The 25,599-nt window shown below is 56.5% G+C and overlaps 1 protein-coding gene across 2 annotated transcripts in view; it reads right to left on the reverse strand.

The window, feature by feature from the left end:
- Positions 1-12,553: 12,553 nt before the first annotated feature.
- The window catches only part of ARNT2 (aryl hydrocarbon receptor nuclear translocator 2), a 146,957-nt gene continuing 133,911 nt past the window's right edge, over positions 12,554-25,599 (reverse strand). For both annotated transcript variants that reach the window (XM_021680694.1, XM_044917843.1), the window contains exons 18-19: positions 18,064-18,200; positions 12,554-16,564 (exon numbers count right to left, since the gene is read on the reverse strand). In XM_021680694.1, the coding sequence (XP_021536369.1) occupies positions 16,466-16,564; positions 18,064-18,200 (236 nt within the window). In that variant the 3' untranslated portion in view covers positions 12,554-16,465. The remainder of the gene's footprint in view (positions 16,565-18,063; positions 18,201-25,599) is intronic.

Raw genomic sequence — 25,599 nt, forward strand, 5'->3', positions numbered from 1 at the left:
AGGCCTTTGAAGAAACAGGGCAATATGATCCATGATGAGTAGACATTTCAGTCAACAGAAACAGATGCAGATAAGGATACAGATGATAAAATTAGCAGAAAAGAACATCAAACCTGTTTTTATCATATAGTTAATATGTGCAGTGAGGTAGCCCCAAGATGATGTTCACTAGAAATGCGGAAGATATAAAAAAGCCCCACTTGAACTTCTAGGTGAAAACCACAATGTCTGAGATGAGAAATAACAGGGAGGGTATTCATGGAGGACTGGGCCCCGCGGAAGAAAAGGTCCTCCATCATGGATACACACCATCTTCGTAGAACGAAGGACAAAAGCCACACAATCATTTTAACAAATGCAATCGATGCAGAAAAAACACTTAACAAAATCCAACACCCTTTGATCACAGAAACACGCATCAAACTAGGAATGGGAGGGAAATGCCTCAATCAGATAAGGGGAATTTGCAAAAAGCACATCGCACTGAGTGGTGACAGACTGAAGGCTTTTCCCTTCAGGTCAGGAACAAGCCAAGGCCAACGGCTCTCGCAGCAACTGTGCAACCCTGAGCCAGAGGTTCTGCCTGGCTGGGGAGGTAGACGATACAGCAAGAGCCTTCCAGGCTGGAAAGCAGAAGTGAAACTATGTCTATTCGCAGGTGACATGATCTGATATATAGAAAATCCCAAGGTGCTGCAAAAGAGAAAAAGACCACGGGAGCCTATCAGTGAGCTCACTGAGGCCGCATGGCCCACGATCAGGGCACGTCGGCTGTGTTTGCACCAGCAACGGGCGTTCGGACAATGAAATTAAGAAGACAATTCCATTTACATGATCAAAAGCCACTCAGGAATAAATTGAGCACGAGAAGTATATGACTTGTATACTTGAAAACCAAAACCTCGTTGAAAGAATTAAAAGCCTAAATAAATGAATAGAGTTCGTGTTTGTGGATGGTAAGGTCTAATACTGTTAGGATAGTAAACCTCTAAACTGATCAACAGGTTAAATGCAATGTCTGTGGTGTCTGTAACAAACTGTGCGGGGACAGTTGGATTTCTACGTGCAAAGGGACACGTTTGGACCACCACCTCATACACAAGAATTAACTCAAAATGGGCCAAAAACCTAAGTGAAGGACAGAAACGATACAAGTCTTACAAGCAAACGTAAGTGTCAGTCTTTGTGACTCTGGATTAGACACCAGTTTCTTCGATATGACACCAAAAGCCCAAACAACAACCACAAAAAGTAAATCGGACTTCATCAAAACCAGAAACCTTTGTGCCTCAAAGGACACGCCATAAAGGAGGTGAGAACTGCAGAATGGAAGAAAGAAGCTGCAAAGCACCTACCTAATGAGGGACTCCATGCTAGAAGGCATGAATAACACAGCTCAACTGTAACGAAGACAAATAATCCAATTTAAAAACGGATGAAGGATCTGGATAGACATTTCTCCAAAGTAGGCGGACAAATGGACATCAAATACATGAGAAGACATTTAACATCATGAGCCATCAAGTCGACGCAAATAAAACCCACAGCGAGGTACCGCTTGACGCCCACAAGGGCGGCGAGAAACACAAAGATGGGCAAGTTCTGGGGAGCAGCGGAGACTCGGGCGCTGCTAGTGGGAACTGAGGGGGGTGGCTCCCCAGAAAGGAAAACGTGGCCTTAGCATGTGACCCAGCCACCCCACCCTTCCTGGTCATCCAGACCAAACCGTGAACAAATGCTCAGCACAATATTACCTGTAATATTCAAAATATGGAAACAACTCCAAATGGCCACCAATGGATGGACAGATAAATAAAAAGTGCCTTCTTCGTACAAGGGAACATTATTTGACAATATAAGGGCTGAAATACTGAGAAGCTCCTGCAGGGGTGAGGCTTGAGAGCAGCTCAGCGGCAGGAGTGAGACGCGAGAGGCCACATGCAGCCTGGCTCCCTCTCGGTGCCGGGTCCAGAGCAGACACATCCTGCAGTCAGGAAGGCGTGAGGGGACGGGGAAAGTGGGGCTGATGGTAAGGGCGCGGGTTTCTTTGTGGGATGATGAAATGGTCTGGAATGCATATGCTGATGCTTGCACAAACTTGTTTATGGACTAAAACCACTGAATTGTACAATTTAACATGGTGAATTTTACGGTACATGAATTTTATCTCAAAAAAATACAGTGTGGGGGCACCGGACTGGCTCAGTCGGAAGAGCATGTGACTTGTGATCAGCGGGCTCTGGGTTCAAGCCCCACCTTGGGGGCAGAGATTACTTAAAAATAGCATCTTTAAAAAAAAATGCAATGTGCGTCACTGGACATTTCAGTATGTGATATGTAACTGTCTCCCTCTTTCCAGAATAACCCTCCTCAAACACACTCCATCCCATGTTTTTGTTTTTCTTAATGAACAGGAAGGAGGAAGACATCTTGAGTGACGCACCTATTCAGAAAAGGTAGTGCTCCCCAGCTCCTAACTCGTGGGCCAGGCTCCCTAACTCAGTGCTCTGCGCTCCCTAACTCGGTGCTCCACGCTCCCTAACTCGGTGCTCCCTGCTCCCTAACTCGGTGCTCCGTGCTCCCTAATTCGGTGGTCCCTGCTCCCTAACTCGATGCTCCCTGCTCCCTAACTCGGTGCCTCGCACTCCCTAACTCGGTGCTCCGTGCTCCCTAACTCAGTGCTCTGCACTCCCTAACTCTGTGCTCCCTGCTCCCTAACTCGGTGCTCCACGCTCCCTAACTCGGTGCCCCACGCTCCCTAACTAGGTGCACTATGCTCCCTAATTCAGTGCTCCGTGCTCTCTAACTCGGTGCCCCGTGCTCCCTAACTCAGTGCTCCGCGCTCCCTAACTCAGTGTTCCATGCTCCCTAACTCAGTGCTCCCTGCTCCCTAACTCGGTGCGCCACGCTCCCTAATTCAGTGCTCCATGCTAACTCAGTGCCCCACACTCCCTAACTCGGTGCCCCGCGCTCCCTAACTCGGTGCTCCCTAACTCGGTGCTCTGCGCTCCCTAACTCGGTGCTCCCTGCTCCCTGCTCCCTAACTCAGTGCTCTGGGCAGCTGCTGTCCCCAGCACAGCCTCTTGCCTGTGCAGGAAGCCAGGCCCTCCCTCCATGGGGTCAGCATGGGCTTTTCCTCTGACGCTCGGAAACATGCATCTTCATCCTGTTGAGCTGGAAATACACCTTTCATTCGGGAATTGCCTTCACAGGAGGTCTCTGTTCCTGAGAAACGCAGATGCACAGCACATGTGGGGCGTTCCTACATGGACCACCCCCCCGCCCCCAACACGCTCTGCCCCCAGATGACTTTCTTCTCCCAAATCACACTCACCCCTCCTCTTAGCGGGCGCTCGGAGCCTCAGACTTGGTGTTGCAGTGAGGCCTGGCTTTACCCCACACCCTCTGAGCTGGATGGGGTACAAGGGCCTCCATCTCTGAGAGCTGAGCGACTCCCCTCTTTCTGGGCTCAGCCAGCCTCACTGTTGTACTTCCTCCAGGAGCCCTGGTCCTCCCTCCTCCTGGTCTTCGGATTTCAGCACAAACCAGACAGGCCCACCTGGAAGAAGGAAGTACCAACCCTCTCTACCATGTAGATCCCTCAGTGTCTGCGCAGTCCTGCCCGGTCGTGCCCTGCCTGTCCCCACTGCTCCTGCGCTTGCGGTCCCCTGGACCAGCCAGGGCTAAGTATCTCCCCAGACTCCGGGAGACCGGTACACGCGTGGGGAGATCCAGGCCCTCCCGTGGGCTCCCCACGGAAATATTCCCCATGGGGCAAGTATCCAGGGTCCACTGGGAATGCTCTCTGGGATTTGCTCCACCCTTTGAATGAATGATGCCCAAGAAAGTCAAAGTTGTCATTGGAAATGAAGGTCAGTTCCGTCCAGTGCTCGTGCTCTTGGTGAGAGGTTCCAGCAAGATTCCCTTGGCCAAGAAGATGCGTCCGGGTGGAGGGCGCCGGTGCCCGATGGGCAGATCCAACATGGCCCTTTGATCAGTTTGCTCAGATTCAGCCCATCTGCAAACAAGCTTTGATCACTTTTCCCGACGTTGTGTTAGAAGGAGGAGATGCGGAGATGAACTTACCGGTTCCCCATCCCGGGGGATTTGTCCATTCTAGGGTGTTTCTGGAGCATAATCTTGTCCTCTTGAGAAATAGATTCCAGAAAGAGGTAAGAACGTGATATGTTTTAATTTAAAACGAAAAGGAACAAAACCCCAAATCTTTGTCACTGAACGTCCTAGGCTCAAGCTCTGAGGAGTCATTCCTGTCCCTGCTGCATGGGTTTCTTCACCGAAGCCCCGCTCTGCCCTCTGCGTGTAGCCTGCTGGCAAGGTGCTTTGAGGGATCGGTGACCTTTGCCCCTATCCTGCCAGGTCTTCCCGCACCGCCCCACCTTCCGGACGGAGCCCTAATTCCTGCCCTTCCCCATCTCCTCCCCCTGCCCCACGAGTCACAGAGCTGGAGGCCGCCTTCCCGGAGGAGACTCTCTCCTTCCACCTCTCGTTTCCCAACCAGCCACGTTCTGACCCCAAAAAGGAGTGCCGCTGGACCTCGGCCTCCCGAAAACCACTCTCCACTGAGCTGTTCCCTCCCTTCCTCACCTGGGGGTGGAGGTCACAGTCCCCAGCCTCCCAGCCTCCCAGCCTCCCAGCCTCCCAGCCTCCCATGGTGATGTGTCTTCCACACCGTGGTCGTGCTGGTGCAGATGCTGTAGACAGAAACCCGAAGGGAGGATCTTAGAGAAGGGAGGTAAGTCACCATTACTATTGGTTCTCGAGGGCCCGAGAGTCCCAGGCCCGCTGTCCTTGAACCTCGCGCTCTGGCACGGAGGACGCCCAGCTGCCCCGCTGGGGCCTGCCTAGCCTCTCCCGGGCCTGCCGTCCGTCTGTGTTCCCACCTCATGCACCTGTTGTCTCTGCTCATCCGAGGGCATCTTCCGCAACCGACACGTACTTCCCTAGGTCCCCACCCCAGCAGCGAGGGTGTCATCGGCGATTCCTTGCATTCTGGGGTATTCCATTTGGGTCCTCCATGCTTCTGGGACAGTCTGGATTCCTGCATATCTTTGCAGAAGACCCAGTGACTGAGACTGTCCCTCACACTTGCTGTGCGGAGTGGGTTGAGTTGTGTTCCCCGAAATAGGTCCCAGTCCTCACCACTGGGACATGGGAAAGTGACCTTATGTGGAAATAGGGTCTTTGCAGGCGTAATGAGGTGAAGGATCCTGAAACGAGATCGTCCTGGATTTAGGGTGGGCCCTGGACCGGCGAGGGGGCCCTCGTACAAGAAAGGAGGGGGGAAGATTTGAGACACAGGGACTCGGGAAGACGGTCTTGTGGACACGCAGGCGGAGACCGGGGGGCATGCTGACCCACGCCGAGGGACACCGAGGCTTCTCGGCAGCCACCAAACCCTTGCAAGAGGCACGGCTCAGACGCTCCTTCAGGGTCCCTGGAGGGAGCCTGCCCTGACAACACCTTGATTTCAGAACGTGGTGTCCAGAATCATGAGAATATATTGCTGTTGTTTGAAGCCACCGGTTTGTGCTAACTTGTCAGGGTGGCCCCGGGGGGGAAAGGAACACACCGGCTGACTCTCACGTGGCCCCTGCGTGGGATCCCTGGCCATGGGCCTCTTCCCTCTCTCCTCCCCTGGGACAGGCTCTGGCGTCTGCCCCTCCTTCTCCTCAGGGTCCCCAGAGGGACCAGTGAGACCACAGGGATCTTGTGCCGGTTTCCTCAGGGCAGAAAGCTGCTCTCCGCGGAAAGCCCAGCCTTGAAGACCCCAGGCTTCCCTCAGCGGGCCAAGCCGCCGGGCCGGGTCGCCTTCTCTGCCGTCCCCTTTCCAGCGTTCTCAGGTAGGACACGCACAGTTGACCCGGTCAGAGGGGAAGGGTCCGTCTCCGCGGGTCTGGTCTGTTGCTGGTGGCATAGAAAATCCCCCCGCTTTCGGGCACCCGGGGGGCTCAGTCGGTGAGGCATCCAACTCTGATCTCGGGGTTGTGGGTTCGGGCCCTGTATTGGGCTCCAGGCTGGGCTGGAGCCTACTTGAAAAGTAAAGAAGATCCCCCCGCTTTTGTGGATCTGCGTGGGTCTGATGCGTGGCCTCATTCATCACGACGGTCAGGGCCGAGAGGAGCATTCCTCTATTGCTAAAGCTTCTGAGAAACAAAGCAAGATTCCAGGAAACTTCTGGACTCCCTTTCCCTTCTGTTACCTAAGAATGCTGCTCTCAGGTCCCACTGAGATCCTGTCCAGCTCCAGCCATCGGCGACCTTGCAAAATCCATTGCAAAATGTCGGTGTCTTCCTTCCTATTGAGGGGCGCTGTTGTCACTGCCAGAAAATGTTGGGGTCCCGGGTGGGTGACCCGATGTCCTTGTTTACTTTGTTTTCAGGACATGGGACTTCCACGGCTGCAACTGGGAAAGTCCCAGGTAAACGGGGGTGAGCTACTTTCCCAGGCCCTGGCGAGAACAGGTATCTCTGAGGACGAAGTCCTGTCCATCTACGGTACCAAATATTACCAAAAATATTCATCTGTTTTTATTGACAAATAAAGGCTCAATCCTTTGTATGTCTAGCTCTTTAAAAGACATCTTCTTTACATTTCTTTTTTTCTGCTAGAACGATGAGGTGGTTACATGTTCCTAATTCTTTGTCCATGTTCGGTGTATGAGGTTGGGTTCTTCAGAAGCAGAATCTAAGAAGCATGTTCTCGTGCGAGGGTTCTAAGGGGCACTCCCAGGAGCTGTCCGGAGCTGGAGGGGACACTGCTCAAGGAGACTCGGGACAGCAGAGCTTGACCACCAGGGAAGGGAGACACCTCCCCCCAGGAAGTGGGATGGGAAAGGAAGAAGAGGGGGCAGGCCCCAGTATCTGGCAAATAGGGTTTCTGCAGAGGGTAAGTATATCTCAGTCTCCCAGGGATGCTCGAGCACCCAGTGTGGAGGCTCCTCAGCAGGAAGCAGGGGAGCTGGGGTGCGGGGGTTTGTGACTCCCCTGCACCCACGGGTCCTTGCTAAGGGGCAGCTCTCGGTGAGATAGACGATCCTAGGTGCCACTGGGCCTGTACGTTGGCAGAGCGGGGCCCAGGAGCTGAGGACAGTCCTTCCACGGAGATGGGGTTCCCGTGCCTGAGAGGGAAGGCAGAAAGGGCTGGAGTGAGGGGGAGTGGGCAGCAGGGCCCCCCAAGCGGCTTGTCCCCCACTGGCCGTCCGTGGTCTCCTTGGAGGGGCTGTGCTCTCCCAACCCCGGCCTGTGTCCTGTGCTCAGGACCTCCTGGGGCCCAGGGTCCTTGGGTCCGGGACGCACTGGGGACCAGCGTTCCCATCTGGGCCCCCCGGCCACACAGCCTGACCTGCCTTTCCCCTATTGCTTCTCGCCTTCAGATTTTCTGTCCCAGGTGTGCCCTCTCTCGGCCGCCTGGCCCAAGTGCCGTGGGCTTGTCTTTGTCACGCCCAGGTGTCCCAGCCTTCCCTGGATGTCCCTCCCCGGGGCCGCCTTCGGGTTAAACGCCAGCCTCCCTCACACGGCCTCCCTGCCTCATGCCCACGGAGGGAAAACAGTCCCCTGGACGTTTCCGGCCACGCTCCACGGTCCCAGAAAGGAGGCTCTCGTGCCCCACCCCCTGCTGACCGCGGTCCTTGTCCACATGGCCCCAGACGGGCCGTCCGCCCGGGGCTCAGTCGGGGGCCACCAGCTGTCTCTCCCCCGGCTCTCGGCCGCCCTCCCTCCTGCCCGGGTGCGCAGCCACCGCCTGCCGAGCCGAGGCCGACCCCTCCCCGGAGGCCCCCACCGAGCCTCCCCCCGCCACGGCGAGCTCACTGTGATCGGGACCGTTGTGGGGCTGCCCAGCCTGCGGGGGCAGGGGGGCTCGAGCCGTGGCTCCGTGGCCCAGCCTAGGCTCAGACGTGGCCATGGGGAGAACTCGGCGGCCGTGCGGGGCACGGAGGTTCCACGAGACCCAGGAGTGGACGTGGCTTCTGCTCCGAGGAGCCTCGGGGAGGAGAACTTCTCTCCCACTGGCGAACGGCCGCATGCCCTGCTGGTTTCTCCTCCTCGCCAGCCCCCCGCCGCCTTCCCACTTTCTGCATGCACACGTGACTCCTTGGGAAAGCCGTGAACTCCGTGGGAAGAACCAGGAGCTGGGTTGAAACCAGAGGCGGGCGGCGTTCTAGTCCTTTCCAGCCGCTGTCCCGCTGAGGGGCGGGCATACCTACTTCGGGATTTGTAAGGGACTTGGGCTGGGAGATGGGAACCCGTTAAGTGTCGTCTGGACCCCCAAGCTGGGCTCCCAGGGGGAAGGCTGCATTGCTGATGGGCCCCAGCTGGGACCTGTTGGTTAAGCCAAGCTCAGCACACCCTTCCTGCTATTCGGCCCCTCCCCTGCTCCTCCTCCCCACCTGTGTTGGTGCGGGGTGGGGGTCCTCTATACCCAAACCCTTCGCACATTCTGGAATGTCATATTCTGTCTGCTTGCCTCTCTCCCAGGAACGGGGTTTCCATGGGGGGGGAGCATGTCTTCCCTGTGGAGCCCCAGCCCCCTGCCTAGCAGGTGGCCTGAGGACACGCGGGGGAAAGTTTGGGCGAGAAACAGGCTCACAGCTGTCAGGCCTGAAGTGAGATTGCTTTGTATTTGTTCGCACACGGAGGTGACGTTATGTAACATTTAATGAAAGGACGTTTTCCAGTGTATTCATTCATTCCTCGATTAGCGGGCTTTGCCTCAGTCCACACTTGTTCTCCGCCGCAGAATACTGTGGCCATGCACGCTCGCACACCTACGCCTGCATACTTCAAGGCTCTTATCTCGCCGGGAGGCACGTCTAGAATGGAGATGCCTGGGTCCAAGACATGTTTATTTTCAATGAAAAGATATCGTCATTCAAAGTTAAGTTGTGAAAATGTACATTTCTACCAAAAGTATGTCAGAAAATTCTTGCACGTGCATCCGTGATGGGTGTGAGTACTCTTGGGTGCTTTTGGCAGTCCACGGGCGGGGGGGCGGGGGGCGAGAAATGTTGTCTCATTGTTACTTCAATTCGCGTTTCCCTGACTACTTGGTGAGATTAAATAGCTGCTTTCTCACTTGCTGATTTATGTGCAATTATTAAATATTTCCAGAACACAGCGAACTTGAGAGAAGGGAAACATACTCCTCTCTGCTCAGCGCCAAGATGAGACCAGCTGTTGGACATTTTGCCCTAATTCTTCCCTTTACTTTTGATCCACACACCCCTCCCTCTCTTCTTTCTTAATCTGAAGGAACTCAGCCACACAAACCTTACATCTCTTCGCCTCTCTATCCAGAGTTGTACCTGTCGGTCGGTCCGTGAGACTCTTTTTTTCAAACTCTAACAACTTATCTAACACCTAACAAAATAGGTGATTGCCCTGAGCTATAAAAATATGAACAGTATTTTATTTTATTTTTTTATTTGTTTTTTATTTATTTTTTATTTATTTGTTTGACAGAGAGAGACACAGCGAGAGAGGGAACACAAGCAGGGGGAGTGGGAGAGGGAGAAGCAGGCTTCCCGCAGAGCAAGGAACCCGATGCGGAGCTCTATCCCAGGACCCTGGGATCAGGAGCTGAGCTGAAGGCAGACGCTCAACGACTGAGCCACTCAGGTGCCCCTATGAACAGTATTTTAAATTCAATACCCTAGTTTTAGAATTTTTGCATGCTGCAACAAGACCCCCTTATGGGCTGCCTTGTATTCCTTTGTGTGACTAAATGAGTTTATTCCTGTCTCCACCGAGGGACAATTAGATGTTTCTCACTTTTCACTGCTACACACGGCACGACAGATCTCCTTTTCACTGTCCTCTTGTGCTCGTGTAGGAGGCTTCCTAGGGCTTGGAGTTGGGGTTGCTGAGTCAGGGGTCCTGTACATCCCTGACCTGCAGGGTTACCTAACTCTCCAGAGCATCTGGCCTGCTTCCCATCAGCTAGGGTCCCTGTTTCCCCATATCCTCAATAACAACCGTGTTTATCAGACTCAGGGAATCCAAGGACATCGTTATCTTGTTTCAGTTGTGCATTTCCCTGAATTACTAGGGAGGTCCAGCCCCTCCTGATATGTTTAATGCCATTTGAATTTTATGAATTGACAGTTCTAACGCTTTTGCCGTGTATCTGTTAAGTTGTATTTTTCTCATTGGTTTTAATGAATCCTTCATATGTTTTGAATACTCTGTGCCAATACCATTTTGTTGGGCATATATAATATAAATTGCAAATATTTCCTACCAACTTATCCGTTGTCTTTTTACATATTTTTAAGCTGAGTAGTGAGTTCAAACACATCAGTATTTTACTGTAGGGTTTGTGGTCTTCACGCCTGGTGTGAGAAATCCTTCCCGGATTTGATTCCATAAATATAGTTTCCTAGTTTTTTTTTTCTAAATGTTTTACATACATCACTTTTTAACGTTCAGATATTTTCATTTCTGTGGAGTGTATTTTTTGTGTACTGTATTTTGTATCTTGGGTAAGATAAGGATCAAATGTCTTCTTTTCCTGCCATTTGCCACCATTGATTGGTAGCCCACCTGGTCCCCGTGACTTGTGATGCTGGCTCTCCCAAAGGACAATCTCCCTTCCGAACGTGTGTGTCTTCCTAGGTTCTTTGCTGTATTCCCCTGAGCTAGTGTTCTAGATCCACGCTTCTCATCACAAAGCTTCCACGTGTCTAGAAGGCTGAATGCTCCATTTTTCTCATTTTCTTCCTCTTCCTCCTCCTCTTCTTTAAATATCTCATTCAATTAAATGTATTGGGTATGATTTCTCTTTAGTTCCATAGGAAATTTTGGATTACCTTGTTAAATCGCACAAAAAAACTCTCCTGCGATTGTTTTTATATCAACTTAATTTGGATAGAATTTATACATACTGTAACTTAAAGGACCCATCTTCAGTGAAGAGTTTGATGAGTTCTGTCATTTGTATACACTTTTGTGACCACCCATCAAATCTAGAACCTTCCTATCCCCTCTTCCGTTCTCCTCCCCTCCAGCCCCAGAACCACGGACCTGCTTCCTGTCCTGCTGATTAGCTAGTTCTTACCTGGAATTTCGTATACATGGAATCATGTGGTGCCTTTGTGCCTGGCTTCTTTTGCTCGGCATGATGTTTTTGAGATCTATCTTATCATTGCTTGTATCCACATTTTGTCTTTGTTCCCTTCCATTGCTGAGTAGTGTTCATTATGTGGATATACCACGATTCGCCCACTCACCTTCTGATGGACATTTAGGTTGTTTCTGGCTCTTGGTGGTTACAACATTCCCACTGAAGTCTTTGTGGGGAAACACGTTTTCATTTCCGCTGGGCAAATAAATACCTAGATGTGGAAAGACTAGGTCTTATGGTGCATGTGTGCTTAACTTTCTAAGAAGCTGCCTAACTGTTATGCAAAGGGACTGTGGGGGCGTCTAGGCGCTCCACATGCTGGACAAGACTTGCTGTATCAGTCTGTTTAAATGTTGAAACATCTAACGGCTAGTGGAATTAGAATGTGCATTTCCCTGATGGCTGACGATCCCAACCATGTTTTCATGTGTTTATTTCCCACTTTGTGTCTTCTTTGGTGAAGTGTCTGTTCAAATTTTTTGCCTCTTTTGTCCTAACTTGTTTATTGAGTTGTAAGCATTCTTTACATATTTTGGATACAAGTCCTTTGCCAGATACATGGCTCACAAATGTTTTCTCCCAGTCGATGGTGGATCTTTTCATCCTGCTAACAGTGTCCTTGAAAAGCAAAGTTTTGAATTTTTTTTATGAAGTTCAATTTGTAATTTTATTCCTTTATAGATCATGCTTTAGGTGGAGTATCTAAGAAATCTATGCCTAACTCAAGGTCACAAAAATTTCCCCCCAATGTATGTTTTAAATATATGCAGTTTATTTTATATCAATACTAGCTCAATAAAGCTGTAAAAAAAAAAAAAAGGGACACCAGATGTTTGATGGAAAAGTGTTTAAATTATTTCAGCCTGCCATTTTGCTAGACTCCAAATAGTCATCTCTCAACAGAGAATGGTTAGAATTTGTAAGTATTTACTAGAGGCTTGAGCATACTAAAACACTAATGTTTGGGAGAATTTTAAAAAAGAAATAAAAAGAGTGTTTGAAGAAGACAATAGATAAAGGGTTTGGAGTGAGGATTTGAGATCAAATCCTGGTTCTGCCAGTTCCTTCCTGTCACTTCTTAGATAAGTCACTTAACTTCTCGAGTCCTGTCTCATAATCTATAAACTGGGATTAATAACCACATAGCCCAGGTTTGTCATGATTCACAAATACAGCACGCAGAGAGCCTTCTAGAGAGCTTTGCCTGATAGACAAGGGCAAGCACCTTCCTCTCCTATGTAGCTAGACCCCTGGAAGGGCCCCTCTTTAGCACCCAGGGACTCTCCGCTCTTGGCCGGCAGTGAGAGATATAACACAGCCCTTAGGAAGAGGTGTGATCCCAGATACATCCCAAAGTCCAAGAGAAGGTTCCCTGAACCACTCAATCACGAAGCTGGCCTGCGCTGTTCACTGTTCAGAGCAAAGTCATTTTTATTGTAATGGAATTTTAAAAGGCAGTTACATTAGTTACACATATACACAACCAACTCAATAACTGTTAGTCCTAGAGAACATTCAAGAAATACAAATGATGATTTATCCACAGCACAGCTCACGGCCATACGAAGAAAGGCTACAAGGGAAATGATGAGGTGCTTACATTGTCCACGGAAGCCTGTCACCTCCGAAGGAGAACGAGGCTGTCCTGGGGAGCCAGTCGCCCCGCGTCTGGCACAGCCTCTCCCTTCCCGGTCGGTGCCCCCACACAGGCTTTGGCTGGTTGCTGGACCACAAAACCAGCTTTGGCCACAAGACCCAGGCAGCTCTCTCCATGAATGGCTGCCGGCACCATGGCGGGTGCCTCTCAGGTCGTCCCAGACCCTTGCAGTCGAGGGAAAGGGGGAGCGGCCCCCTTACCACACACCACACAAGGACTGGCTGGAGGGAGGAGGGAATGGGCCCCTGGCAAGTAACGACCAGAGACTCCTAGTTTCCGGTACGACCAGGACCACTTGTGTCCTGACTCGTGACTCACTAGCGCTTTGACTGGTCTGGCTAGGCGACAGGTCATAACTGGCAGGGAACAGGTGGGCCCAGGTGGGTGGAGGTCACGGTCCCAGCAGAGCTCAGCTGCTCCCAAGGGCTGATGTACGAGGTTGAGGCCACCACTCATTTCCCCAGGGCCCGTCCCATCTCTTGGCTAAGGCTGGCAGACGTGGATGGGAGGTCACGGTCACGTGTGGCTAATCTGGGGGGAGATACGGTTTCTTTACTGGCTGAAGGTCCGAGCTCCCTGACGGCAGTTCCATCAACTCTCACACGCTCCCATTCTCCACAAGGTATTCATGAAACAGCAAAGGGGGTGGGTTTAATATATCGGGAAGCAGAAGAGAACGCGGCTGTTTGCGATGGCTCTATCACTCCCTGAAACCACAGCTAAAAACAAAACTCGTGGGAGGGATACGTAGGTAGAATGTTCTAGAACCTCCTCGGCCACAGCCACCGTCAGCAGCCAAGTCCTGTGTGAGCCTCAAAATGGCTGCCTGGTGTCCTCCCCCAAGGCTCCGGCCTGTTCTGCGGAAGGCCGGCCTGCCGGGCCCAAGGAGAGGGGTGTGAGCGAGGGAGTGCGTCCCGGCCGAGCTGGGAGAGGAGTCTGGGCGGGGCCTGGCTGGACGCCGTGCCAACAGAGGGTCCACACACAGCCCCCTCTTGGCTGCACAGGCTGGCGCAGGACGCGCTCCTCCAAACTGGGATGAGACCCTCTGTGGTTTTAAGTCTTATCCCGGTCTGGCGCAAGAGTCCTCGGGGTGGGGGGTGCATCTCTTGGGTCAGAGATCCTTCCAGTCCTGTCTGTTTTCTTACTGGTCACGGGATGGCCTCCAAGAATCACAACCAAGGAGTAGGATGGGGAGTCGAGAGGACAGAGCGCTCCTGCAGGCCGATCGGACTGCCGTGGGCTTCCCTGTCGAGGCTCCTGGGACAGAGCCGGAAGGAAGGGGGCCGGGCCGCCCGAGTCACGGTACTCCCCGTCACGCCCGGCCTCAGTCACCGACGGTCCCTGCCTTCCAGGACCGAGCCTTGAGTTGTCTGCACCCCGACAGACAGAAGTGGCTGCAAGGCTTGTTCCCCTGGTCCGCATCCCCTCGGTGTCCAGCGCAGCCCCGGGTCACAGCGTCAACCTGATGGACACATCTAAGGAAATCCCCAGTTCTCTCCAGGAAACAAGGAAAAAACAAACATGAAACCCCCCAAACTTCCAAACTCACAGGTGAAAGGCCACAAAAAGTCTGTTTCTGTTTCACAGAGAAACCATTCTTTGATCTGAAAGTGATTTCTGTGCCTTTCTTGGAAATGATCGTGTCCCCTGCTTGGGGTAGGCTCAGGCTGCGGAGGCGGAGGTGACCCCAAGGGCAGGGCCCGCACGGGGGAGCCCCCTCTGGCTCTGGCACTGTCGGGCCCACCATGTCCCCTGAAGCGAAGAGGCTCCTGAGGGTAAAACGACCTGAACCCGGGACTCAATCACTGCTATACGCGAAGGATTAAAAGCCGCTCTAGGAACTGTTCAGTCTGTGTGAATTGAGAGTCTAGGAACTGGGAGCACACAAAGCGGACTACCAGCCACAGGGATGCTACCAAACAACTTTGGACTTTTGTAGGTGGAGCTCTCCAAGCAAGACAGGGCGCAGGGGTCCCCTCTGGACCCCACACGGGGGCTGGCGTTTAACGCAGAGCGTGCAGAGGTCCATGCGACCCCCCACCCCACCCCCGGCTCCTTCCTGCCCGCTGGGCTCACTCTGCCCTCAGGCAGCTCAGAACCCTCCGCACTCGGCTGGCCCTCCGAAATCTTGGGGGTGGGGGGGACACGGGTGTCTCTGAGCCGGGTGCCTGAGGACGTCTGCCTGAGGGACCCCGGGAGGGATGCAGGGCTGTCCTGGGCGCGGGCTCCTCCACCTGCCGGGCCGGAGGGGGCCGCCAGTGTAGCGTTCCTCCCACTTGGGAGGCAGCGAGCCCATGGACGGTGAGGCCAAAGGGAAGCCTGGCTGTCAGGAAAAGACAGAGACGCGAGGCGGAGAGCCTGCCTCGGGGCACGGGGCACGGGGCCGCGAGGTCACTGAATAGAGGGAAACAGAGCAAGCCAGGGACCATGGGCTCAGCCAGGCAGAAGCCTCTAGAAGGCAGCTCTTCCTCCCGTCTCGAGGCCATCCGAGGAATTCAAGGCCCCGGTGAGTGCATACCAGAATCAGAACGGGAAGCCCAGCCTTCTGCCTCACAGACCTGCACTCTGCCCCCGGTGGCTGCAGAAGGAAGGCCAGGCGGCCTGCTGGGAGATGTTTCTGAACTCCCGTCTCCACGCGCACGGGACCACACCTGAACCGGCTCCAGAGCTGCTGAGCGTAATGTGGCCGCCGAGGCCCGGACGTCCTGCCTTCCCGTCCAGTCCTCTGCAGAAGGGCCTCGGGCTCTGTGACCTCAAGGTGTGCCCTTGGCAGGCGCTGGCTGGGAACCAGGGGGGAGACACCTGCGCGTAACCAGGAAGGGCCAGTGCTCCCTCGGGGGCCTCCTGGAAGAGGAGGGGGCCGCTTCCTCTCAGAGGGGCGCCTGGACCCGGGAGCTGACCCATGAAGGCAAGCAGGTTCCCAGCCACGACTCCTGGCGACACTATGAAACGTCAGCCTGCTCCGCCCAGCCCAGCGCCCAGGCCCTGGGCCAAGCTCCCTCCAGCCAGGGGGTGATGCGCTGGGGGTGGGGGCTGCACGCGGGGGCCCCTGGATTCTGGACGCTCACTCTGGCCACACGACACAGCACACCCATCAGGACAGGGATTCACATCACACCGCACAGAGTACACACATCCCACAGCATGACGGACGGACGGACGCACGCACAGACTTGGCTGAGCTGGGAACGGGGGAGCGGGGTCCACCTCTGGGTCCCAGCTCGGAGAACAAAGGCCGTGCATCCTGCTCGCCTCCCTTCCAGCAGCCGAGCCCCACCCATCCACAGATGTCAAAGGCAAGAAGAAACCCATTCCTGTGTCCTGGGCAGGCCTGGGCACTTGGGACTGGGACCGGACGTTTTATAGGTGGACACTGTCTGCTATGAGATTATTCACAACCAGACCTCCAGGACCCGACGGGCTCACCTCCCAAGCATACACAGGTAAGAGTACAATAAATACAGCAGCTCCCCAGTATCCGCCAGGGCTCCTGGTGGGTGGCCGGGCAGCCCCGGCTGCAGGCTGAGCGATGCTGTGCTGGGGGAAGCGTGCGGGTGAGAGGCCTTCCGCTGGGGGGTCCGGTGGCAGGGCAGGCGGGGCAAGCAGGGCGTGGGGGGGTCCCGCCCGCGTGGGGGGCACTGCCCAGCGCCGGCCGCAACCTGCCTGCCGCTACTCAGAAAACGGCGGGAACATGCCCAGGTCCGCGAAGTCTTCAATGTTATAGTTGCCGGTCCCCTGGGTCGGATCTCCGGGCATGGGCAGCATGTCCTGCAGGGGGGCAGAAAAGAAAGCCGTGGGGGCGTCAGCTCATCCTCCTGGGCACCCGCGTGCCCCAGGAGCCCAGCCTGCCACGCGCCCTCACGCTCATCCACCTTGGAGGCAGCCCGGGGACAGTCTGTCTCTGGGGGACAATCTCAGGGGTCCTCAAATGTCCAGAGCGGGGAAGCTGCTCTCCCCGGGGAAGTGGCATCCCAGCAGGTCAACACAACCTCAGGACATAAGCTCTGGCTGTGTGAGGCTGAGCCAGGACACAGGGTGGACAAGAACCCCACCAGTGTGGTGAATCTAGCCGGGCACCAAGCAAGGGACAAATGGTTGATGCTCAAAATGCAATAGAAACTTGGTGCCAGGTTGAGCACAAGGAAGGCTGTGTGCATTCTGAGGGCAGGGCCAAATCCCTGTGTGGTCAGCCTTCACTTTTAGCAAGCCCTTCAGGTTCTGTGGGCCTCAGACTGCCCATCCAGAAAATGGGAACAGCAACATTTCAATGGCAAATTTCTCAAAGTGTGTTCTGTCAGATTCTTGGCCCATGAGATACTCTGGGAGAAAAGAACTCTGTGGACAAGGGAGTTTGGGAAATGGCATAGTCTGTCTACCTCCTAAAAATCCTCAGTGCTTATTAGTATAATAAGGTTCTGATAAGCCCTGCAGGCAAGAAACTGAATAATTTGCTTAGCCAGTGTTTCACAAGCTTATCTGACCAAGAATTCTTAGCCTCGTGACCATGAAAAATCAGGTTGGGGAAGTCTGCCTTACACACGGCTGTGAGGCATAAGGATGGAGGAAGGAGGTCAGAATACTGTCCCTCTGGAGACCTAGAGGGACATCTGGTTCTAGACCTTCGCCTGTGAAGATGTTGCTTGGCCAGGTGGGAAAGGTGCTGGGGACAAGGAGAGCGGACGCTCCCTGGGGAAGGTGGGGGTTACCAACTGGGAGGCCTCCAATCCCTCCCTCCATGTGCCTCCTACCCATCCTTGCTTGGCAAGGCGGACCTGGAGCTGTGGGCATGATGGGGACGGGGATGCGGTGGGGGGGGGGTGCCTCGGCCCTTGTGGGAGGTCCTTCTCCCTCACGCGGGCCTGGTGCAACCGGCCAAGCACTTGGCTCAGGGGGAGTCAACAGGCTCATGCCTCCCTCTGGAACCTTCTTCCAATGGAAACTTCTGTCTGAAGGTGGGGCCAGGGAAACCCCGAGGGGCCCGAGCACTGCCCTGAGGGACTGTCATGGGGTCCCCTCCCGTTGCACAGCTAGGTCAGGCTGCCCATCACGAGGGATGGCCGGGAGGGTCTCCAACAACGGACAGCTGTGGGTGGCGCAGGTGTCCTCAAGCGGGGAGGACAGCTGAGGCCTCGGCTCCCGGCCCCTCTCCCCAGGCTGGGCCAGAACCCGATCCCTACGAACAGCTGGGGCTGCAGCAGAGAGCGAGGGGAAAGGAAGCAGAGAGAAGGCGCCGGTACCTACGAGAAGGCTGTGCTGGCTCGATTTACCTGGAACACTTCGGCCTGACCGGACTGCTGGTGGGAGTGCTGCTCACCGCTCTGCGGGCCGTGGTGCTGGCTTTGCCACTGTGACCAGACTTCCGACGGCCGCCCTGGGAACTGCCCGCTACTCTGGCCACTTTCAGCTGAAAGATCCGACGTACAGGACACCGCCTTTAAAAGCCCCGTCGTGGCTCCGGGAGACCTAAGAGCCACTGCAGCCCGGAGCGCCCCACACCGCCCATCGGCACGCTCCGTTGGAGCTGGCCGGGCACCCGTGTCCGCGGCCCCCCGCGCGCTCTCACGGACCGACAGGCTGCAAGTCACTTCTGCACCACATGGCTGGCGGGTGGAACGGAAGTGGGGCTCTCTGCCAAGGGCGCCGGCCCTCGCTGGAGGGCGGCTCTCCCCAGAGCGCACCTGCTGGGGGGCCAGGGGCTTTAAGCCTCGGAGCCCGCGGTGCCCTGGGCGACGGCACATGGAGCTTCGGCGGGGGCGTGTGTGGGGGGCCCAGAGCACGGGCTGACACAAGCCCCCCCTGCGGCACGCCTGCGGGCCCGAGGAGGGAAAGCCTCTCTGCCACTCCAGACCCCTCGTCCCGAGCCTGCTCTTTACAGGGGCCTGACTCTGCCAGAGGAGGAGCTGACCTCAGCGGGCCCGGAGCTCCGCCAACCTCACCGGGTTTCGGGGAACTTGGTGAGGCCACATGTGGCATCCCACGAGGTCCTCCCGCAGGCGCCCGGAGCCACGGCCCCTCCTCTTGCCTCTGAGTGTCTCTCAGCACTGGGTGGCTGGAGAGCAGAGGCAGCGGGGCCCGGCTCAGACACGAAGGAACACGCCTCATCGTAGGAATGAGCACGTTAATGCGTACGGAGCGCAACCTTGTCTCCTACGCTTTACAAAGAATACACAACGGAGAAACCAAGTAGAAAAAATGAGCAGAAATTTGTCTAAGACATTTTAAAGATTCAACCCAAGAGAATGAGTTACCTGGAGGCACATCAAGAAAAGCTTGGGAACGTTCTTTCTTGTTCCGAACCACTCAACAGCATTTGGGAGGCAGTGAGCTCTGTCAGGCTCTGGGCGCAGACCAGGCCCCATCTTGCTCTTCCCAACGGCCAGGCTCACGGAGCTGAGGCTGCTAAGTGTTCAGGGAGAACCCCAGCCTCTCCCTCTGTCCCCGTCTCCCTATCTGTCTCTCCCACACGCGCACCCATCTAACATACTGCCGGAGACAGGAAAGGTGGTAACAAAACACGTATGTTCTCCCGAAGGCCTCACGACTGTGCTTTCCAAACTCCACGTGGTAACAGCTGGGAAAAGGTTCTATAAAATCAGACAAGGACATAATTCCCCGTGCCCCCATCAGCGGGATTAAAATCGACTGTGCACACGGGACTCTGCTGTTCAAGAAAAACGCATCTGGAAATCCGAAATGCCTTTTCCTAGTGCTCAAGAGACACCGAGGCCAGGGGAGCTCGTTCAAAGCACTGCGCCCGTGGGCTGGTCTGGGCGTCCACACGTCTAGGACGGGCCTGGTCTGCACAGTGGGGCTGGTGGAGGCCGGGAGGAGGCCGCCTCAGGCGCCCAGGGAAACCGAGCACAAGCCGGCCCACCTGTTGCTCAGGGCAGCGTGCACAGGCCCGGTCACCATCGCGGAAGGCGACGGCGTGGCAGACCATGGGGACTGTCATCACGGACCCGGGGGGGGATGACCACCGCGCGGGAGGCCCCCCCGCGGCCCCCACTTGCTACAGTGACTCCTTGCTGGGGTCTTGCCCATCAGAAACGAAATCCCTCAACTCTTCCTTCTGGCTATGGCCCTCGCCGAGTTGTCCCCCCGAGTCATATACTGGGGTCCTGGGCTCCGGCCCCGAGCCAGGCTCGGTGCAGGTGTGCACCCAGGCCGGGAAGCGGGACGGCTCCTCCCGGGGGAGCTCACAGCACGGGGGGGTGGGGGGTAAGGCAGCGCCACACGGGCGGGAGCCGCGAGAGCACCAGCTCTCAGGGGGACACCGGGCCTGTCACGGGAGGTAGGAGACACCAGCAGGGGGACAGTCAGCAGCTGAGCGGGTGCAGGGCTCGGAGGCAGTCACCGGATCGGTCTGTGCAAAGATGTGGGGGTGAGGAGGGCGTGTTCCGGGGACAAGGGTCCGAACGTGACTGGGCTGAGGGCAAGCCAGGGCTCGGGTGCCCCACTGTGAGGGTGGCAGGGACCCGCGGGGGTTCGCGGGCACACGGAGTGGCCACACGTACCTGTGCATTCAGGAACACCACCGCCCAGGGCCGAGCGGACAGAGAGGGAAGGAACCAGCTAGGAGGAGGCCGCTGCGGGATGAGTGCATGACCCACGGCGCCGGAGTCCCGGAACGTGAGGTGGCGGGGAGGAGCCGATGGAGGAGGCGGATGGCCACACATCTGCATCTCTGCTGTTGGATGGGCACAGTCCTGCTTCTCTAGGCTCCGGGCCTGGGAGCCACGGCTAAGTCTCCGAGAGGCTCCCTGGGCTCCCCATGCCTGAAGTCCGCATCTCCCCTCCCCAGACCAGCCTGGTGGGGAAAGCCCAGCTGCAGACGCTCACGTCCAGTCCACTGCCCCGGACACCACATCTCCACTCCTGTCTGCTTCCCTCCATCCTGGGCCAGCACCTGTCTCCCTGAATCTATAGCTGCCCCACAACCTTCCTAAAAGAGCGTCCACTGCCTAAAACCAGCCCAGCCTGCCATGGCCCCTAGAGCCTGCATAACCCCACTTCTGCTTTGCACCCCTGCCCTCCTCACCCTTTCCCGGGTGACCCGTCTGCCCCCAGCCGCAGACTCCCCCGTGCCCAGAGGGTTCTGCCCGTGTTCAGAGCCCCATCGGACGCAAGCTTCCCTGACCCACTCTCAGTTTGCTGAGGCCTTGCGTCACCTCCACGGTGGGGCCACCATGGGGGAGGCCCTTCTTCCAGCCCCCGTTACGGAAACGCCGTGCCTCTGAGCTGCATGCATGACCTCCACACTCGATGATGAGCAGTAACTACAACACAGCATCTCCCGGATGACGCAGCGCTGGGTACTCCCAGCCCAGACCTCGGCCCCACTGGTCCACACCACCTGACCAGACCGATGGTGAGCAGGGGAGGCACATGGCTTGCACCCACCATGCAGCCATAAGCCGCTTTCTGGAAAAAGCCCCAGGGGTCACCAACATCCTTGGTGTCTTGTTCCAGAAGCCGCATGTACGGCTACGAACAGCGAGCTGGGCTCCAGCCATTCCATCTTTCGTTCGCTCTGCTGGCTTCCTGAGCGAAGTCTGGGCTGCTATAGCCCCGGCCGAAGGTGTGGGGCCCCCGCCAGCCCCACAGTCCAAGTAGAGCACGTATGGGGTGGCTACCACCGGGGCCAAAGGGGTAGCCTTTCAGACCAAACTTCAGAATCTTGAAAAGCATGTGGTTTCCTAGGTTGTAGGAGTAAAGGGATGACATCTTCCTTTTAAAACAGTTTATTGGCTCTCAACGCTGTAAGGTCACTCTTGCTGACCTTTTTCCTCGTGAGCTTCATCTGAGCATCGCAGGGTTGTTTGAAGTGCTGTGCAGAGGTCCTCTGCGGTCGGGAGTAGCTCGGTGGTTCTAACCAGGGCTGACTGCTGTGCAGGGGACATGTCTAGAGACATTTCTCATGGTCATAAATGCAGGGTGCTGGGAGGGAGAGGCCAGGGACGCAGCTGAACACCCACACAAACAAGGTAGCTCCCAAGACAGAGAATTACTTGGCTCAACATGTCCACAGTGCCGACGCTGAGAAACCCTCATGGAAAAGTCAGCAAAGAGCACCAAAGGAGCAGCTTGTTCTAGAAATGCCTCTGGGCGGACGCTCCTGTAGTTCACGCCCAGGACACACGTTTCCCATGCTTTCTGGCCAAGACCTCATTTTTCATCATTAACCGGTAGGGGTGAAAAGGTCTATAATTCCCTCAACTTGCTGGTAAGAATGCACAAGGCTGAGGGGCGCCTGGGTGGCTCAGACGGTTAAGCGTCTGCCTTCCGCTCAGGTCGTGATCCCGGGGTCCTGGGATCGAGCCCCACGTCGGGCTCCCTGCTCAGCGGGAAGCCTGCTTCTCCCTCTCTCTCTGCCTGCCACTCCCCCTGCTCATGCTCTCTGTCAAATAAAAAAATCTTAAAAAAAAACCCAAAAAAACAATGCACAAGGCTGAGATTTGGGGGCAGGAACTGGGGGGTTCAGGGGTATGGTGTCTGCAAACGTTCCAGGTCACAGGACCCTAACCCCTCCCCAACTGTGCCTGCCCTGCCCTGCCCCGAATTTTTCATCCCACTTCTCACTGCAAAAGTCTTCAGACTCTTGTGGAATGACACGTTCTTTCAATCTTCCTCTCCGAAGTAAGAGTCCAGATGGACGAGGCTCCTTGCAGGAAGGCCAGTGATGTGACGGATGCATTTCCTGAGCTTCGTGAACGATGCTCACGCTCAGAGTCGTCTGTGTTCCCTGCTGTGATCTGAGCGGACCTGCACTGACTCGTGCCGGGCAGGAAGGGGCCGTGCGAGCTGCCCCTTCCTACACTGGGGAGCACACTGCACAGGAAGCAACGCACTTGCTCCTGCTTGCGCAGTCGCTGCGTCTGGAAGCACGTGGGTGAGACAGGGACGTCATTTAGACCCAGGGCGAGTCCGCGGAAAAACGCCTGGTCTGCCCCGGCCCCTCTGGGCCACTTTCACTGAGCACCCTGCGTGCCTGGCTCCCTGCAGTTCCCCAAGCCACACGGACGCATCGGTGAGCAGATGCCCGGTGGTGGCAGAGACGGAGACCCAGCCGTTCAGGGACCTCGGGTCTCCGGACCCACCACGCGCTTTGGGTTTACTGCCTCTTGGCTCCACATGCATCCTTCTTCGCTCCACCTCATGGGGTAGGAACTGGACGCTGTAAACATGTCTCCTCTGCCCGTGGGCAAGGTCAGGGTTTGTCCATAGAAGGTACCGGAGAGACCAGCAGGCGCCGCCAACAAAGGGGCTTCTCTTTTGGTTCAGGGCTTTTTCTGTCTAGAGCGCAGCGGCCGGCCGTGTGCAGGATGCCCAGCGCACTCACTCCTCGGGGAGCTTCTCCGTCACCCCGTCACCCCAAGCCTGCAAACCAGCCAGCTGCCGGCGCTCTCCACGTGGCGGCGGCCCCGGTGGGCTCCGGTCCGGCTACACACCAGCCGCAGCCCCCAGCCCCGAAGCTATGTGTCCCCCTGGCAGACACACCTCCAGGGAGTCTGACCTCAGGCTTTGTGGGGTGGGGTCTCCCGCTCAGCTTGAGCTGGAAGCTGCCGTGCACATTCGCTCTGTCTTCCTCAGGGCGCTCCTTCAACCACGTTAGCTAAGAACCATTGTCTTGAGCGTTTCCCGCTGCAACCTCAGGTGGGTGTCTGCGTCCTGCCTGGACCCCGACTGCCGCACCTTCCCCACTCAGCTTGTTAGGAAGCGAATGCCCGCACCTGTAGCCACTCAGTAAAGGGCTCCGGTTCTGCTTCTGGACGCTCTCCGTCGAGTGAGGTAAGACCACGGCGAGCTGAAACCGGGACCAAGACTGGAAATGCAAATGCATCAGTCACGCAGCTCAGGATGCCTCCACAGGCAGGAGTCCTTCGGTCTGACTCCCAGAAGCCGGGGGAGCAAAATGAGCCTGTGGCTCACAGAAGGGGCCGGAACCAGGAGGGCAGATTTCTCATTCAAGGAGGGAGCTCCATACACCAGACATCCTGAGGATTCCCTGCGGAAACTGAGGCACAGCTTCTTCCCCTCGATGTCGGCCACCCGGGCCGCCACTTGGTGACGTTCAGCTCACCAGCGCTCCCAGACTCCTGCCAGCTCCAGCCCGTGAGACAGGGCGGTCGGGGCTCTGGAATCTGGCCCGGGACAGCTGGCTGAGCCGGGTACTGCAGGTGGGGGGCAGGGGCTGTGGGGCCTGCACACCCTCCAGGCCCGACCAGCAGGCCCCCAGGCACGGCCGTGTGGCCACACCCTCACAGAGGGCACTCAGGTCCCACACAGGGCCAAGGTGAGAGTCCGCTGCATGCATTAGGGCCGCCGGCGGGCTCACGGGCTTGTTCTTACTCATGACTGGGGAGCCTGACCGTTAACGGGGCTGTTCTGTCTCCTCCCCACACACCCCTTCTCCTCTGCTGTCTTCCCTGTACCCCTCTCACCATGCTCGAGAGCACCGTCCTCGTTCACAAACCACCTGCACACCCTCGTCTCTCTGACCCTGACCAAAGCCTGCCCCCAACGCCCATCTCCACGGACCCCATTTCCCTGGAGCCCCCTGGAGCCGGGGCCGTTTGTTTTTCACACGCCGCCCGTTGCACGCACGGCCCACCCTACCCTCCGGGCCCCTCCACACCACTGTTCCCCGCCTCTGCTGGGGCCTCCTGCCACACTGACCACAGCTGTCCTCAGGGAGCCCATGCCCATCAAGACCGTCCCCCATCCCAAGCTCCTCCCCAGCTCCCTGCCCCCCCTCCCAGGGCCACGGCTTCCTCCTGCAGTACCGCTCCTGGGTCAAGGTCCACAGGGGAGGCAGTGATGGGGAGGCCACATGAAGCCTCTGTTTACAGTCTCTGTGCACTCACGGAACGGGGTCCAGCTCCTATCATTAGGGGTACGCCGCTGGTACACCCAACCCCCACCTAATTCCAACGCTCCCCAAACGGTGCATCAGAAAACAGGGGCAAGCACAGTCTGGAGGGGAGCACTCTGTGACCTATCTGACCTCACCATGCCTCAGTTTATTTATCTGTACACGGGAGAAACTAGGCATCTCCCTCCAGGGCTGCCGTGAGTGTTACAGGAATTCAACGTGCCCGGGGCCGAGCAGATAGCGTCCAGTAAGCATCAGCTGTGGTCACACCTATCCTTAGGATCGTGTGAGTGCAGGACGGCTCGGAGTCACAGGGACGTGGCTGCTGAGCCTGGAGCCTCCTGTGTGAGCCCGCTCTTCAGGCCTCAGCCCCGGGCTTTGTCCTTCCCGCGCCCCAGGCCCGTTTACACGTCAGGGCCCGCAGATGCCAGGTGGGAACCAGACACACACACGGAGCCGAAGGGCCCAGGTTGCCAGGGGAGGGGAGGGGCTGCCCACCTTTCCTGCTGTGGAGACAATGAGATGCTCCTTGGCCTTACTGGGACTTACTGGGACGAGCGCCAGCTCTCCTCGGAGCCTCTTCTGATGCCATAGGAACGGTGGCCCTTTGGCCGCGGGCAGACCTGAACAGCTGCGCACACGGAGCTGCCCTGCCCTCTCCCCGTGTCCGAGCCTCTCCCCTGCCCTCTCCCCATGTCCGAGCCTCTCCCCTGCCCTCTCCCCGTGTCCCAGTGTCTCCCCTGCCCTCTCCCCGTATCCCAGCACCTGCCCTGCCGTCTCCCCATGTCCGAGCGCCTCCCCTGCCCTCTCCCCGTGTCCGAGCGCCTCCCCTGCCCTCTCCCCGTGTCCCAGCGCCTGCCCTGCCGTCTCCCCGTGTCCGATCACCTCCCCTGCCCTCTCCCCGTGTCCCAGCGCCTGCCCTGCCGTCTCC

Source organism: Neomonachus schauinslandi, chromosome 9, assembly GCF_002201575.2.
Source record: "Neomonachus schauinslandi chromosome 9, ASM220157v2, whole genome shotgun sequence".
In the NCBI taxonomy this organism is placed as follows: Eukaryota; Metazoa; Chordata; class Mammalia; order Carnivora; family Phocidae; genus Neomonachus; species Neomonachus schauinslandi.